We start from the raw sequence: 13,670 nt of genomic DNA, 5'->3' as shown, positions 1-13,670 counted from the left end.
TTTATCATCATCTCAACGATGGTTTAATTTGTTTATGATAATCATACTAAGGTATCACAGATAATTTCACACTGATAAATTAATGTTGGCATCTTTAACCAAGTGTCAAAAGTTTGAACAGTGAGGACTGGACAACTCAAATTTACTTTCATATCACGCAGTTGTTCTGCACATTTGATGCGGCTCAAGGAATTGGAGATGCCATTTCCAGCAGATACTCATGTACACTGTAGCTCAGAACAACATTTGTCTAAAAGTGACTTGATATGAGGGTGGTGGAGACAGACAGGGTGGGGGTGAGGCAGCAGGATTAGATTAAAGCAGGCAGAGACCAATGGAAATGTGTTTGACCTTTCTCTATCTCCTCTTCCTTCATATGACCAACTTCAGTCAGTGCTTTGACACACGCCGTTAACCCTTCTCAACCTTTGAGCATGCAAGTGTGTGTGTGTGTGTGTGTATGTGTGTACATCTTTAGACGGTACCCACAGTTACACAGCCTATTAACCCGCTTCTCCATCAGCTCTGAGAAAAAGCTGATAATGCTATTCCCTGTGTGTGTGTGTGTGTGTGTGAGGACTTCCACTGTACATTATCTGAGGCCTTGAACAAGACACATACATAAATAAATTGTCTTTTTCCACTCCTTGTTTTATTTTTTCTCCTCTTTCTTGTCCACTACCATTTGAAACTGACAGAGAGTACATGTGAAAAGGATCGACTTTCTTTATCATACAGTTTTTTTTCTTTATTCTTTGTTTTCAGCTTTGTTGTCTTTTCTTCATGCACAAGTTCACCTGGTTGGTGACGTGATGCATTAAACACACACATACACCTGCTGATTTAGCTTTACATGATAAACTTCTTATTTACTAAAGAAATACACTTCTCTCTCTCTGTCACCAGGTGACCTCTGTGAGGAGGTGGTTGACCCTTGTCTCCATGGTTTCGACCCCTGTCAGCATGACTCAAAGTGCATACATGTTGGCCGCAGTTACAGGTGAGTGACAGCTTCACAGGAGGTTGGTACTTAAAAGGGTCAGAGGTCGCGCCATTGAAAGTGACAACAAAGTGACAGGAGCAGTGAGGTCAAAAAGTTAACGGCTCATTTTTTTTTTTACAAAGGGGAATCTGAGTGATCATTCTGAAACATGCTGTTCTCAGAAAAATATACATATACCTTTTGTCTGATTATTTAATGAAAAGAATCAACACTTTGTCCTTAGTTACTGCCCATTGGTTTAGCTACATTAGCCGCTTGGTGTCCTGCTCAAGAGCACTTAAGCAGGAAACAGATGTTACTGAACACATGGGCTGCAGAAAAGGACTGAAACCTGTCACAGTAAAACATCTGTAATCATTAGACAAAACATGTTGCCGGCACACACAGTCATTTCCATGTCACTCTAGGTGCGAGTGTTTACCAGGCTATGTGGGCCAACACTGCGAGCAGGACTATAATGACTGTCTGGAGAACAAGTGTCAACACGGAGCAGAGTGTGTTGACGCTGTCAACGGCTATACCTGCGTCTGTAAAGAGGGTTTCAGGTGAGTGTCATTCAAACAAATCATGGACACAGCAAATCACTTGAACAGGCACAAACACACTTACAGTGAACACACTGCAGGGCCAGACTGGGAGGAGATGCAGATGGTGCTTCATAATCAGACACCTGACTGTCTGGACCTTCTGCGCGCATGTGTGTGTGTGTGTGCAGCAGATGAAGCTCCATGTGGTTAATTATAGTGGAGACTGTTGGCAAGAGAGAAACAAATTCATCACAAGGGACAGAGAAAAAATAGAGAGAGGAAGTCAAAGGTATTCAGGGAATAAAGAAAAGGAGAAATATGAAATATGAAGAAAAGTATTGCATGGGTAAAAAGAGGAAATTCAAAGAGGATTTCAAGGATGCAAGAAGATCCTGGGGAAAACAAGTATATATATATATAGAATCTGTTTGCCATGTCATGCTGATAAAACTTGTCTGTTTCCTTCCAGATATTACCTTTCCAACTTCACCCGTGTAATCTCCAAATGTAGTGTAATGAGACAAAAGGCAGAACAAGTACTAAACTTTTTTCAGAAGACACTGACACAACAAATCACCCCAATGAAGCCCTATGAATAAGTTATCTTCTGTTCAATCTACTCCTTCCTCAGCGGGCTGTTCTGTGAGAATCCTCCGCCAATGATCTTGCTGCAGACCAGCCCCTGTGACCAATCAGATTGCCAGAACAGCGCCCAGTGCCTTGTGGTTGCCGGGGAGCCCGTCTGCCGCTGCATGCCCGGTTTCTACGGCAACAAATGTGACAAGATGGCTACCGTTCACTTCCTGGGTCGCGCTGGGTACGTGGAGCTGCCAGGCGCGAAGCTTCGCCCCACCGCTCACATTTCATTACAGGTATGGTTGACCTTTGGCCTCTGCTCACAAAGTTTTAAGTTAAAGCAATCCAATAGTCATGAATCACCTTAATATCCCGCTTGCCTTAGATTAATAAGCCTTATCTTTTTAAGTGTGTTTGGAAGTCTGAAAGTACAACACCATATTCTGCTGTGCTACATGGAAAACATTATTAGGCTGCTTAAAATAGAGCTATGAGTCGCTCAAATCAAGCCTATAGAGTTGCACGACTTAGTGCCGACAAAGCAAAGCAAACATCTGCTACACCCTCTGTTTCCATGTTACACTGAGCTCTTGTGCCTGTGCACACACACACACACACACGCTCATTCACACAGACTATACATTCTGGACACCTGCGAGTCATGTCCTAATAGAGATATATTTTTCTCCTTTTTGGAAATGAGAATGTAAGTGGGTGAAAGAAAAACAAGAAAAAGAGGGCAGCCTAATTGATATTTACCACCTGTTTGGATCCCTGTGAGCGTGTGTGAATGTGTGTGTGCGTGCATGTGTTTCTGTGTTCCTGCCAGAAGCTTTCAATGTCAGTGCCAAGGCTGTTAAAACTCTACCAAGAGGCCCTGACTCAGAGGCAAGAGAGAGAAAATGAAAAAAAGAATGAAAGGGCCATAGTACTTCATAAATCACTGTATGTTTCTTTGTCTTTCTCTTTAACACTTTATCTTTCTTTTCTTTCAGTCTGCGTCCCACTTCTCTCTTCAGCCACTTTTCTATATCTCACTCTTTCCTTCCATCCGCTTTCTCTCTGTCCCTCTTTCTTTCTCTCTTTTGTTCTTTATATCTCTCCCTTCTTTTCTCTTCTTGGTCTGCCTCACTCTTCTTTTCTCCAGCAGCTTGTTAGCAGGTGTTGACTTGGCTATGCTCCATTGAAGCCAGAGTGTTAAGTGCTTGGCCCCTTGGCCCCATTTCCAGTTGCTAGTTAGTTAGCACTTAGCGGAGCACGCGAGCAAATGTGACATGTCAAGTGTGTCAGCGTGGGAGGGAGGCGCGAGTGACCTCATTTCGGGACGTGTGTGGCGGAATTTACATTTTCTCCTCATTTTCTTGTAGTTCTTTAGCAGTTTGATGCCATGACATGCATCTTAAATTAAAAGTCTACTTTTCATTTCTCTTTGATTTAGGGCTAAATCATTGACATCTGTCTGCTCTACTGCAGCGGTTACTTTGGCAATTTCCCTGATGAATGATATATATCACCTGTGAGTATCGTCTTATAATGTTTTTGTCTTTATTTCTTATCCAACTTCTCTGTGTCTCCAGGTGGCCACAGATAAAGACAACGGTATTTTATTGTATAAGGAGGACCATGACCCCCTGGCACTGGAGCTTTACCAGGGACACATACGACTCATCTATGACATTGCCAACTACCCTCCAACCACTGTGTATAGGTAGGCCACACAAACACAGGCTGAGAAAAATACTGTCTCAATTTCTTAGTGTCTACATTGAATTATGATTTGCCAAATTCATACATTCAGTATATTATGCCGAAGGTCAGGTTTAAACACGGCTTAAGTACAGGTGAGAAAACCCACACATGCATTCTTAACTCACTTGTGTATGCACATTCATTCATTTAGCGTGACTTAGAAGTTCTTTATTTACATACACACACATTTGAATTGAAGTTATATTATACATTGGATTCAAATGACGCAAGGGCTCAAGGTAGTTTAAACTTACTTAAAAAAATCAAAGAGTATACACACACACACACACACACACAGAAAGGTGTGCACAAAACACTAAAGAATTCAATTACTGCTCAGGTTAAACGTGGGCTAAAGGTTAAAAAAAGCCAACTCACTCATTCACAAACACAGACATATTTTAAATTACTTATTTGTATCCATTGAATGGCTCCTGCACTGTATAACATTTACAAGACTCAAGCATTACAGAGATGCAAGGTAGTGCAAGGATACTTAAGAATACAAAAAGCATACATACATACAATACACATATATGGACTAAACTAAACGGACGAACTAAAGGTTCCAAGGATCCCAGGTTTCTATATACAGGACTGTAAAGACTTTTGGTGCTGATTTGTCCATGTGTACACAAATCCACTGACATTTTCTTTCTCACACACTCTTGAACACACTCACAGTTTCAGATCCATATCTGAGCACTTCCCTCTATAAACAAACATGAACTCAGAAAAATTCCTTTACAGTCCTGACTAGACAGTCGTGTCCCTGACAGAAACCCAACAGTCACTCAAGGTGAAACCCAAAGCAGTAAAAACAAAAACCCTCGTTCAGTGGGTTGATCGCCTTAAGCGTTTGGATATTATATAATAAACTACATTCACAGTGTCATAGGAAAGGATATTCCATTGTAAGCTCTGGAAACAGGAATGGTAATCCATTCATGGTAATGTTTTTTTTTACAGTATGTCGCTTTACAAACAACATAACTTGCAATATAATGACCATACAGTAAATTCAGAAATAATAATTGAAAAAGTACAACATATAAATTCAATAAAAGTTACCTAATTCTATTGTCATTATGAAAGACAAGGTCAAAACGTTTCCTTGAGTCTTTTTACAGTTTTATTAAATCATAAATTTTATTGTACTGTATCTTCTTAAAACAAGAACAAAAGAATTTAAATTAACACAAGCAATTCTGTGAGAAAAAACCCACCGTGGTGAAATACGCATCTAGTATAATGATGCCAGGAGTCTTATGTGGCAGGCCTATAAACATACCGCATTTAATGAATAATAATCCATTTAATTCTGTGATAAACTATGTGAAGTTTTATTGTTTTTATTTGTACATTAGACAACTCATCTAATCCAGTTGTCTGTCAAAGGTGAAGCCATCACTACCAAAAAACTTGCCATACACTTAGAACAGGTGTCCCTGTCTGATGAAAATCACAAATCATCCTAATGTTGACTTTTCAGAAAATAGGCTTATTTTCAAATTTCCATTGTTGTGGAGAAGGCTGTTCCATTCCAATTCATGAGCCGAAGGGGTCATGGACTTCTCTCAGCCCATAGAAGCAACTAATAATTCAAGAAAATGCTTCAAGAAAACACACCTCACAAACTTCTATAAACAATATTCAATGTTTCTGGTGAAATGCTGCTATAATAAAAGTTAAACACAGTTTAACTGATACTGAAATTAATACACATTCAATCACACAATCACACCATATACAGTATGCAATATGGATATACATTGTGTTTCTGCCTGTACATAAAAACACTGATTGTATTTCTGTCTGTACATAAAAACCTCGATGTGACTCTTTCTGTCCTCACCATTTTTTGGAACATGCAAGGTTGGAGGGAAAGAGGTCAAGAGGACAAGGAAAGGTGTATGACAAGAGAAAGGGATTAAGGAAAGAAAAGTAAAGGAGCAAAAGAATGAAAAGAGACAGAAAAAAAGATTGCCTGACTTTACATTAAAGTAGGCAGTGAGAGAGAGAGAGAGAGAGGCCCCATGTCCATCATTGTCTGGTGCTGATTGGCTCCTATTGATTCTGTCTGCTTCTCTGTCTACACTGTCTGTAGCACAAAAAAGAGAGGGATATATGAGACAAGATTCAATACCATATTGTCTTGAGGGATATTCAGTTTATAACATAGGCACAGACAACAATACAGTCCATACAAAACGGTGAATAACATATTAGACCTTCATTAATCAATCCATTATGACATTTATTTGGATAAATACCAGTGACCAAGGAGACTATTGGCAAGATGATTGGCTACCTAGTTCTAGACCTAATTTGGCAAGGTGTGGAAAGAAGACAGAGTCACAAAAAGCATCATATTCTGTATCAGTGTTGTAATCCTTTAAGTCAAAATAAGAGAGAGGTTTATTGCACAAGGCAAGGAGAGGGAAATGCTCTGCCAGTCCAAATACAGCTAAACTTTCCACAGTTTCTTGCAGTGGCAGGTAATTGAAGGTGTTTAAGGCTGGTGGAAAAATCACTTCCAACATGTAGTCCAGCATGGAAAGGAACAGAAAAAAACTTTCAATCTGAAAAAGGAAAAGTTTTAATTGCAACAAGAAGCAGCAGAGTTTGGGTGAAAATCTGGCACCAGTGCTGACAAACACTATAGCACCAGCGATACCATAGTGTGACACAGAGGCTACCAATCATCTTGACCAAGGACTCAGTTTTTGTAATTATGCCAAGGTATGAAAATTAACATTACAGTATTAAATAAATATTGATTTTTTAACCACTTTTGAATTACCACAACAGTCAGTGTTACAATGCCAACTACAAATGAAGGAAGGGAGGAGTGAGAGAGAGAGAGAAAGAGACAGATGTTAGTGTAATTGAATGAATTAAGGAGCAGAAGAAGGCTGGGGAGAAAGTGAGTGCAGAAAAAAGTGAAAGAGGAGGGAGAGAGGAAAGAGCAGAAATGGAGAGAGTTCATTGCTTTCTCATTCACTTTCCTTTCTTCTTTCTTTATATTTCAGTCAGTGATTTTCATAGCATGTGATGTCTGGCTTTGTGGTTTGGACTCTGCTCTGTTCTTTTGTCCCTGTGGATAAAGACAAGGTCACAGAACAAGGGGGCGGCACTGGTAGCCTTGCTGCACCTGATGATAATATGCAGTCTGCTCATAACAAATTTGACTTTAGGATTAGGACGTTACTTGATATTACAAATCCTGCAAGTAGCTGTGGAAGAAGAAAATTGAAGCCACACTTCGGTACATCGAGGGCGAGACTGTTTCTGCAACAGATATTTCAATTATGATTCCTTTAAACCCTCATGTTTTTGTATGTATAGGTTCATAATATGTAGTTTAAAAAATCCCATCCACAGTTAAAAGGGCATACATTTTAAATTTGTCTACTTTGCTTATTCTGTCATAATTAGACATACTTTCATTTTTGGGATGAATCAGGCTTTTGATAAATTATAATTGATGTATGTCAACTTTATTTCACTTGTGAGCCCTGCAGTCAGAGTGTGCAGTGTGGATGCAAAAAGTATAATATGGGCTCTGGTAAGACAGTACAATGAGCCATGTGTATTGAATATGAAGTCTGCATACACAGGTTTTGGAGTGTTGTACCTTTGTTGTGATATTGCTAGTGTTATAATGTGGTGAATGTATTCAGCAGTGTTTCAAAGTTGCTTATGAGATTTGCTAGTTTACAGTTATGCCTTTACTGTTGAATATATTTATAGAAACTGTTTTCCGCACCTACTACAGCGTAGTCAGGTTTTAAACGTTACACTGAGTGCATCTACCTTCACATGTAGAGGTTATTCATTATAGTGTCACAATGTGTTATGGCCTGTGAACTCTGTTTGCTGTCTTCATTGACCTCTGAAAAACTGATGCATACAAACAGCCTAATTACAATAACAATGCGGTGATGCTGTAGTGGAACCATGCAGGTGAATTTCTTTTTCCTTACCCCCCTTCAGCGAGGCCACAGCTCAGGGTCAGCTGTAGAGCTGCAGCCCTGGAACTGGTAGAGACTATGACCTACTTCAGGAGACTTCAGGCAGATATATGCCAAGAGATCATCTGGGTAGAAAGACAGTATAATTAGTCATAAAAACAACTTGCCATCCCGTCGAGTTTGTCTAGTTTGCTGTAGATTTTTGTAGTCTGTGCACTTTCCATTTCTGTGGTGAGATTCTGTTTCTTCTCTTAAATTAGGTTGTTTGTAATCTGGGTGGGTAGATATGTAGAAACCACTTATCCTGAATATGACCTTAACCAGAATATAGCTAGTGTTCACAATACGTGACACATGGTGAAAGGCAAGAAGAGGACAAGAGGAAGAGATGGTTTGAGAGGAAGGAAGGATAGAATGAAAGAATGGAAACGATTGGGTGAATCTAATTAGACAGTGGCACAGATGGGGAGGGGTGGAGACTGGGTTGAAAAGACTGAGGAGGAGAAAGGACAGTCAGAAGGATGTACGGATGCACAGAAAGACAGAGTGATCATTTGAGAGACAGACATAAACAGAGATAGCCAGAAAGACAGATGGATGGACTGAGGCTGGACAGAAGACATGAATGAAACAGCATACAACATGATAAAGAGATAACTGGGCAGAATAGGTTGTCCACCAGAGAAGAAAACGGGAGGGGTAAAACAGATGGATAGAAGCAGCTGAAATGAAAAGACCATGAGACACGGTTGAACGGCAGGATGGATGAGAGAGGAGTGAGGGAAGACAGAGGGATGGAGAGAAAGAGGGGGAAGAGGAGAGGGGAAAAGTAAACCACAGAGTGAGTCAGGGAATTATCCTTGTCTGGTCTTGTTAACTTGACATGGGCCACGCCTGGGAGGGAGACGGACAGACAGACAGAGTGCAAGAAATACTGAGTGAAGCGGAGAAAAAAGTGTAAAAGAAACACAGATGGAGACCGAGAGAGACAAAGAAAGTGCACAGTAGTGCGGAAAGGAAAGATTGAATGAGATATAAATCAAAGTGTTACACTGGAAGACACGAATAGAGACAAGGGAGCAGAAGGTGGGACATAACACAAACCACAAAATGAGTAAAAAAGAAAAATAAAATGCTGAAGGCAAGAGAAAGAAACAGATCCATAGAATCAAATCATGTCTGAGCTCAATGCTAAGAACTAAGTAAACACAGTCTCTATGTTTTGTTTAGCATTAGCAGTCTGGAAGAAGATGGGGCCCAGGTCCAAGCCTGGGACTCATTTTACCACAAGCTTCTATATATTCCTTTGTATGTGCCATCTTTTGATTGCATGAGTCTGAGCATTGCAAATGGCCTATCTTATCTGCCCTAAATTGGAAATACGTTGTAAACTTACTCAAACCGCATAGCTAGACAGGCACAGCAGAATGTCCTACCACCATTAAACTGATACTGTCCAGAATGGCGTAACAATTTAACCACCACAATCTGAGCGCAACAATTTTGGCAGATCCTGAACATGGCACTGTCCATACAGTTACTGCGGTTGTACAACTGAGAGCCAGGGACTGGTGCCAGTCCCTGGGATGTTTCTGGGGCAATTCCTGGTTTGGTTATCTTGTGTAGAAACCAGGGAGCCAGGAGGGGCACTGTGTTCAAGCCAGTTTTTCCCAATAAGCTGAAATGTAGCAGGACTAAAGTCAAACTTATGCTGTTAAAAGGCTAAATTAATGAGTCGCCTCAGTTGTAACAGTTCAAATTTGGATTTGCCATACAGATTTGATTGTAAGTGAGGTTTTAATCGCTCGATACCTACATCTGAAAGATTTGGTTAAAGGCACCTTATGGAGTCCAACAAAAGTTATTTTTAGATTCAGTGTTACTCACCAAAATTTATTTTGTGCATCCTTGATAGCCAACAAATGTGTTGAATGCATTTCTTTTTTTAAAGTACTTCAGTCCTGCATTATGTCCATGTTTACCTGCTTTAGTCTTCTTCTTTACTGCCTTTGTTGGTACATTGCTGCATTTCTTGCCACATTACCGCCACCTGTAGATCATTATAATATTGTGAAACCATTGGCAGGAATGTGTGTTGGGTCACTGCTCCATAGCACTATTAGAGGTGAAAAACTCCACTAAAGAGAAGGCCTGCAGCTTATACATGTAAACCCTGGGTGCATACATGGACACACTGTATATGTGCAATGCATGGAAACACACAAACATGCAGAAAGGATGCACAGCAAAATTGTATAGGCATACACCTGTAGACACAGGCACATCTGCCCAGATGGCATCTGGGCAGGAGGTACAACCTACTATGAAACAGAGAAATTGGGTTTGGGCATAGAGACCAAAGAAAAGAGAGAGAGGAGAGAAGGAGGAATACAAAAAAAGAGCAAGGATCTCAGTACGGTGGACAGGAAGATACAGGGGTAGAAAGCAGAGGGAATGATAATGACAATGGAAAACATGCATTAGATGAGTAGAAGTGGGGGAGCTTTAGATTTGTAGATAGAAAGAAGATGAGGGAGAAAGATTGACAGCACAAGTCCTTCACTGTGCCCTTATTAGCAACAGATGAAGATGGTGTGCGTGTGTGTGTGTGTGTGTGTGTGTGTGTGTGTGTGTGTGTGTGTGTGTGTGTGTGTGTGTGTGTTCGGGGGATATGTTTGTTTGTTGTGTATTAATGTGCTGCCCTTTACTAAATGCCACACTAATCTCCCATCGGGTCAAAGAAAGCACATCTACTGTTATTCATCAGCAAGTGACAGAGGGAGGGATGCAACATACATGGGTGGGTAGATACATGAAAGGAGAAAAGGATGATAAAGCGGTGGAAGCGATGGATGGATGAATGGATAAGTGGACAGAAAGGAGACAGAAGTAGGGTGAGGAGGGATGATGATGGATGTTTGGACAGAGGAAGATGGAAAAGGATACAGAGAGGGTTGTGGGAAAGAATGAAGAGAGGAAGAGATGATTTAAGAAGAGATACCATATTTATCATTATGTGAGTTTATGTACAAACAAAGCAATGAAACTTAAACACTTTACTGAATAATTATTAAAGAATAATATCATATCAATAATATTGTTTTTTATTTTTATGTGCCGGTTCACCAGACAAATTTCACTGTCACATTTATGAAAAGCAGAACATCATTTATTTTATACATTAACACTCAGTTCTCAGCTGCTGTGCTTTCTTTGAATACAACAGTTAGTGTTTGGTGGTGGGAAGTCAGTGAGGGATTATTTCCTGAAAATTAGGTCCTAACCAGGATGTGATGTCTGTGCTGAGAGGGTTGAGATCTAAGTGCAAACCTCTGTATGAGATACACCCTCCTGTCGAAAACAATGATTAAAAAATGGAATAGTGTTTTTGCAGAGCTGGTGAATTGAATCTCATTACATTGTACAGGTGTTCCTTTTATGTGTGCCGTCATATCAAGTCATGTAAAACTTTGCAGCTATAATATGCATATTTATTTATACTTTGATTGTTGCAGCTAAAACACATTAACTTCCAATTTCTATTTGGATTCAGATCTTTCAGATGATGTAAGTAAAGTGACTGACTGAATGTCTGACCCGAATCTGGCTCTTAAGAACTACAGACCTGTGGTTAAAACAGACAATCCTTGAACATTATAGGTTTAAAACGCTCCAAGGCAATTCAAACATTCTAATACTGAAACCTTATAGGCCTGAAACAACGAGCTCTCATTCCTGAAACCCAACATCAACATGCTACAAATCCACTCCTGAAAAGTACAAATTTTATTTGAACTGACCGGCCTGGTTTAATGAAAGTTGAAAAACGGAGGAAAGAAAACAGTGAAGGAGCTCGCCGTTCAACAGCTGCCGTCTCAGCAATGACTAATTGAGGTTACCACGGCAATATGGGACTGGGATGCCTGTCTGCTCAACATCATTTTAATCAGATTAGGCTGTTAAACACACACACACGCACACATGGAAGGATACACACATGTAGACTCACAAACAAGTGAATATTTACAAAACTGACTGACTGACACTAATGGACAGACACACATATATTGTATAAAGACCGCCCATGCACGTACACATATATGTTAAGACAAACCCACATTTGCATAAACATATAAGTATATATTAACAAAAAAAGCACACAATCACAAACACACACACTGTCAGATACATTCATACATGCATGTACACACACAGGCCGCAAATGTGGTGTAGAAACATGCTACGTAAATGATAGCAGTGCCTAATTAGATTTAACAGTGTAAGTGGATCTGCACAGTTGTTTCTAATCCAAATATTTTTTTTCGGTTTGAGATAAAGTCAATGAGCTATAATTACTTTTGGGTTTGTATTTGATTCATTTATATGAAAAAAAGCCAGGTTTTTGGTTTTAGGAAGTTTTTTTTTAGTAACGTTTATTTGTGAGTGCATGTGCTCATTCAGGGTATATTTGATTCTGGACTGACAGGAAATTGACGTCCCTTGTGGGTTTGGGTGAACGTAGTGAACATAAGAGGGAGAGGCAGCTGAAATCTGCTACGGCTGTGTGTTTGTTTTTATTGAATTCCATAATGGGCTGGGTTTTTTTTACTAATACATGGGCCAACATAGCCAACTTCAAAGACCATCAAAGACACCCTTGCGTATGCACACACACACACACAGATATACTGTATGTGTTCATCAAAAAAATGGATATATATAAATTTTCTCAGGTGCTGATAAAAACCATATTTATCAATATGATTGTATTTATATATTTTTTATTTCACTCACACGCATGTAAACACATGCACATGTGTCAGGTTCTCGAAAACATCCAGTTGTCAAAACAAGTGTTTTGACAATGGCAAACGTCAAACACAAATACGCACTCATGCACCCATTCGCCTGCTGGGCTGGCAGCAGTTGTGACTGGGAAACACTGTCATCTATTGCCACCTGGTGGAGCTTTGGACTCACAACATTTTCAGCACACAGACTGTGTGTGTGTGTGGCTGTGTGTCAAAATGAGTGTGTGAAGTTCAAACCAGTGCAAAAAAATCAATTTGAGAATGTCTTCAGTTGTGTGAGCTGCTTGTTTGATTTAACTTTCCAGACACTCGAACAAATTTAAAAGGGGATGAAAAGCTTCTTGGATGAAAGTGGAGAAGCTCTAGAAGAGAAAAAGGAGTAGAAATGTCTGTTGAATTGTGTTAAGGAGGGAAAGGAGGACAGAGCAGAACAAGAAAGGATGAGGAGAAATCTGGGAGGAAAGAGTAGATAATCAGGAAGAAGGGAAAGAAGAGAAGGATAGGAGATGTATGGAAAAAAGAAAAAGGAAAGCAAGAGTGGGAATACATAGGAGAGGAGGGTGGTGAGGTAGAGAACTAATCTTTCAGGCTAGCAGACCATCATTTTGCTTGGTTGCAGCAGGATTGTTAGAGACCATTATTAAATTACATGGATCCTAATGGAAACCATGTATGTGTCTGTGTTGGGTCTACAGTGAAGTAGCACTTCTTATTTTAGAAACCACCAGCTGAATAATGAACTAGACATAATGTCCAGAAGAACAGTACATTTTTTTTGTTTGTTTTTTGTTTTTGCCATTGTTGATTGCATAAATGACTTTGTTAGTGATTGTGTCTTTGCACTGGTAACAGCCAAAACCAGAGGTGTCATGTTTTCAGGTTGGGTCCATCTGCCCCATTCTCATGATCGCGATATCTCAGGAACACCTTGAGGGAATTCCTTCAGTTTCTCCTCTTCCCTTTTCCACATTCTCTTTATTTCTTCTGCCCCATCTCCATCCTTTTATTGTCCTACTTCTATACAATCTAA

At 39.9% G+C, this 13,670-nt stretch overlaps 1 protein-coding gene across 1 annotated transcript in view; it reads left to right on the top strand.

Annotated features, from left to right (window-relative positions):
* Positions 1-13,670, top strand: part of slit3 (slit homolog 3 (Drosophila)) — a 224,324-nt gene that overhangs the window by 205,655 nt on the left and 4,999 nt on the right. Inside the window, exons 30-33 of the mRNA XM_041047960.1 lie at positions 907-1,000; positions 1,411-1,548; positions 2,162-2,402; positions 3,684-3,814. Of these exons, the coding sequence (XP_040903894.1) occupies positions 907-1,000; positions 1,411-1,548; positions 2,162-2,402; positions 3,684-3,814 (604 nt within the window). The remainder of the gene's footprint in view (positions 1-906; positions 1,001-1,410; positions 1,549-2,161; positions 2,403-3,683; positions 3,815-13,670) is intronic.

Source organism: Toxotes jaculatrix, chromosome 10 (genome assembly GCF_017976425.1).
Source record: "Toxotes jaculatrix isolate fToxJac2 chromosome 10, fToxJac2.pri, whole genome shotgun sequence".
NCBI classification, from domain to species: Eukaryota; Metazoa; Chordata; class Actinopteri; family Toxotidae; genus Toxotes; species Toxotes jaculatrix.
This window is presented reverse-complemented; position numbering and strand designations above follow the sequence as displayed.